Genomic DNA, 3,955 nt, shown 5'->3' with positions numbered 1-3,955 from the left:
GTTTCCCCCCTCCGCTGGGTTCCAGTCCTCAATAGAGTAATCACTTGGCTTAGTCCTGCACCTGACCCTGTATAGGAATAAACTCCCCCCTGTGAGATTCAGGAGTAGGGCCGGGACATTGCCACGCAGAGTAAGATTTGACCTCCGGCCTCTGTAGTGAGGAGCCGGAACGCGGCTTCTAGTCCTTGTCCATACGCGGCACACATACCGCTGCGGGTCGTGGGGCTGGCGGTGGTTGCGGGATGACGGACCTTCATGTATTGTACTAGATGAGCTCCATGAACCCCGACACACACTATAGGAGCCCCCCGATGCCACTGAACCCCCGACACACACTATAGGAGCCCCCCGATGCCACTGAACCCCCGACACACACTATAGGAGCCCCCCGATGCCACTGAACCCCCGACACACACTATAGGAGCCCCCCGATGCCACTGAACCCCCGACACACACTATAGGAGCCCCCCGATGCCACTGAACCCCCGACACACACTATAGGAGCCCCCCGATGCCACTGAACCCCCGACACACACTATAGGAGCCCCCCGATGCCACTGAACCCCCGACACACACTATAGGAGCCCCCCGATGCCACTGAACCCCCGACACACACTATAGGAGCCCCCCGATGCCACTGAACCCCCGACACACACTATAGGAGCCCCCCGATGCCACTGAACCCCCGACACACACTATAGGAGCCCCCCGATGCCACTGAACCCCCGACACACACTATAGGAGCCCCCCGATGCCACTGAACCCCCGACACACACTATAGGAGCCCCCCGATGCCACTGAACCCCCGACACACACTATAGGAGCCCCCCGATGCCACTGAACCCCCGACACACACTATAGGAGCCCCCCGATGCCACTGAACCCCCGACACACACTATAGGAGCCCCCCGATGCCACTGAACCCCCGACACACACTATAGGAGCCCCCCGATGCCACTGAACCCCCGACACACACTATAGGAGCCCCCCGATGCCACTGAACCCCCGACACACACTATAGGAGCCCCCCGATGCCACTGAACCCCCGACACACACTATAGGAGCCCCCCGATGCCACTGAACCCCCGACACACACTATAGGAGCCCCCCGATGCCACTGAACCCCCGACACACACTATAGGAGCCCCCCGATGCCACTGAACCCCCGACACACACTATAGGAGCCCCCCGATGCCACTGAACCCCCGACACACACTATAGGAGCCCCCCGATGCCACTGAACCCCCGACACACACTATAGGAGCCCCCCGATGCCACTGAACCCCCGACACACACTATAGGAGCCCCCCGATGCCACTGAACCCCCGACACACACTATAGGAGCCCCCCGATGCCACTGAACCCCCGACACACACTATAGGAGCCCCCCGATGCCACTGAACCCCCGACACACACTATAGGAGCCCCCCGATGCCACTGAACCCCCGACACACACTATAGGAGCCCCCCGATGCCACTGAACCCCCGACACACACTATAGGAGCCCCCCGATGCCACTGAACCCCCGACACACACTATAGGAGCCCCCCGATGCCACTGAACCCCCGACACACACTATAGGAGCCCCCCGATGCCACTGAACCCCCGACACACACTATAGGAGCCCCCCGATGCCACTGAACCCCCGACACACACTATAGGAGCCCCCCGATGCCACTGAACCCCCGACACACACTATAGGAGCCCCCCGATGCCACTGAACCCCCGACACACACTATAGGAGCCCCCCGATGCCACTGAACCCCCGACACACACTATAGGAGCCCCCCGATGCCACTGAACCCCCGACACACACTATAGGAGCCCCCCGATGCCACTGAACCCCCGACACACACTATAGGAGCCCCCCGATGCCACTGAACCCCCGACACACACTATAGGAGCCCCCCGATGCCACTGAACCCCCGACACACACTATAGGAGCCCCCCGATGCCACTGAACCCCCGACACACACTATAGGAGCCCCCCGATGCCACTGAACCCCCGACACACACTATAGGAGCCCCCCGATGCCACTGAACCCCCGACACACACTATAGGAGCCCCCCGATGCCACTGAACCCCCGACACACACTATAGGAGCCCCCCGATGCCACTGAACCCCCGACACACACTATAGGAGCCCCCCGATGCCACTGAACCCCCGACACACACTATAGGAGCCCCCCGATGCCACTGAACCCCCGACACACACTATAGGAGCCCCCCGATGCCACTGAACCCCCGACACACACTATAGGAGCCCCCCGATGCCACTGAACCCCCGACACACACTATAGGAGCCCCCCGATGCCACTGAACCCCCGACACACACTATAGGAGCCCCCCGATGCCACTGAACCCCCGACACACACTATAGGAGCCCCCCGATGCCACTGAACCCCGGCTGAGCGGCTCGCTTACAGTATATAACATTTGTTTATTGCCGCGTCCAGCCAAAACCCGACCGCGTACGGGATGATGGCGCCGCTCGCATGCGGTTCTCTGACAGCCGATGTAATCCCGATCCTTCACCTTTCACAACAGGAGGTTCTGAACATGCTGAAGGAAAGCAAAGCGGATATATTTGTGGATCCCGTGCTGCACACGGCCTGCGCGCTCGACATCAAACATCACTGCGCCGCCATCCCGCCAGGAAAAGGACGCCGTAAGTAACGCCCCCAAACTCTGGCCTCGTTAACCCCGCATGTGCGCCGGCATATCAGTATGTTTCCTGTTGCAGAGATGTCCTGCTTGATCGAAGCGTTACAAGACAAGATGGTGCGACTGCAGCCCGAGTGTAAGAAGAGACTGCAGGACCGGCTGGACATGTGGAGCTACGCGGCTAAGGTGAGGCGGGCAGTGCACATCACCGCGGTAAAGGAAACACTTCCTGTGCTTGTGTGCAACGGGAAGCAGTCCCCTATACACTGGCTGGAACTCCAACTTCCTCCGGCTGTAAAGTGCAGGCCGCATGCAGAAAGCTGTGGCGCATCCCAGGCACCCCTTTAGCTGTGTGTGTAGACTGGGCCAATGAACTGAGATTACCCGTCTATGGCCTGGCACCCCTTTAGCTGTGTGTGTAGACTGGGCCGGGCCAATGAACTGAGATTACCCGTCTATGGCCTGGCACCCCTTTAGCTGTTCAGACTGCGGTCCTGGCTGGGAGCGTCCATGCACAGGTGGCTACACCAGAGCTCCAGGGAGACCCCACAAGGCAGCGTAGCCACCCCATAAGAGTAAGTGTAGTGGGCAATATTTTTGTTAGTAGATCTTCTGTTTGCGTGGAGCAAACTGGGAAGATAATAACTGAGCTCACCGCCTGACATTACCAAGCGCTCGACCCTTCCAGTCCCGGGGCGGGCCTCACTAGTCTGCTTTGTGTAAGTACCAGAATCTTGAACCGACATCGGGCTCCCGATACCCCTGTACTGCAGATCTCCGAGAGGAAAGGAGCAGCAGTGCAAAGCCAAGCGGCACAATGGTAGGAGGAGAGAGCAGAGAGATGAGCTCATCCGTCCGCTGTTTCTCCTTTCATTGTCCAGTGACGGGCTGGGGGGAGGGGAAACGTCTTGTAACTGCAGCAAAAGAAATAACAGAAAACGGATCTTCTTCTCCTTCCTTCCAGGTGGCCCCGGCCGACGGCTTCTCCGACTTGGCCGTGCAGGTGATGAGTTCCCCGTCCAAGAATTACATCTTGTCGGTCATCATGGTCGGCGTGTGCGTTCTCTTCTTCGGAGGCCTGCTGTGCGGTCGCATCACCAAGAGGGTGACAAGAGAAATGAAGGACAGGTAGAGCATCGGACCCGCCCCCTCCTACACCTCTCGGCAAGAGCTCTGAGAAGCGGGGGCTTCAGGGGAGGGAGGGCAGGCCTGTCGCCTCGTGTACAGCTCCTCCCACGCAGTCCAATCCCATCTTCCTCTTCCTCCCCCGGCTCCTTCCAGCGCTGTGGA

General features: G+C 59.7%; 1 protein-coding gene across 1 annotated transcript in view; it reads left to right on the top strand.

The window, feature by feature from the left end:
- GLG1 (golgi glycoprotein 1) overlaps window positions 1-3,848 on the top strand; it is a 38,015-nt gene extending 34,167 nt beyond the window's left edge. Inside the window, exons 24-26 of the mRNA XM_018572437.1 lie at window positions 2,549-2,669; window positions 2,745-2,851; window positions 3,630-3,848. Of these exons, the coding sequence (XP_018427939.1) occupies window positions 2,549-2,669; window positions 2,745-2,851; window positions 3,630-3,797 (396 nt within the window). The 3' untranslated portion in view covers window positions 3,798-3,848. The remainder of the gene's footprint in view (window positions 1-2,548; window positions 2,670-2,744; window positions 2,852-3,629) is intronic.
- The last annotated feature ends 107 nt before the right edge of the window (window positions 3,849-3,955 follow it).

This window comes from Nanorana parkeri, unplaced genomic scaffold (assembly GCF_000935625.1).
Source record: "Nanorana parkeri isolate BGI_ZX_2015 unplaced genomic scaffold, ASM93562v1 scaffold2031, whole genome shotgun sequence".
NCBI classification, from domain to species: Eukaryota; Metazoa; Chordata; class Amphibia; order Anura; family Dicroglossidae; genus Nanorana; species Nanorana parkeri.
This window is presented reverse-complemented; position numbering and strand designations above follow the sequence as displayed.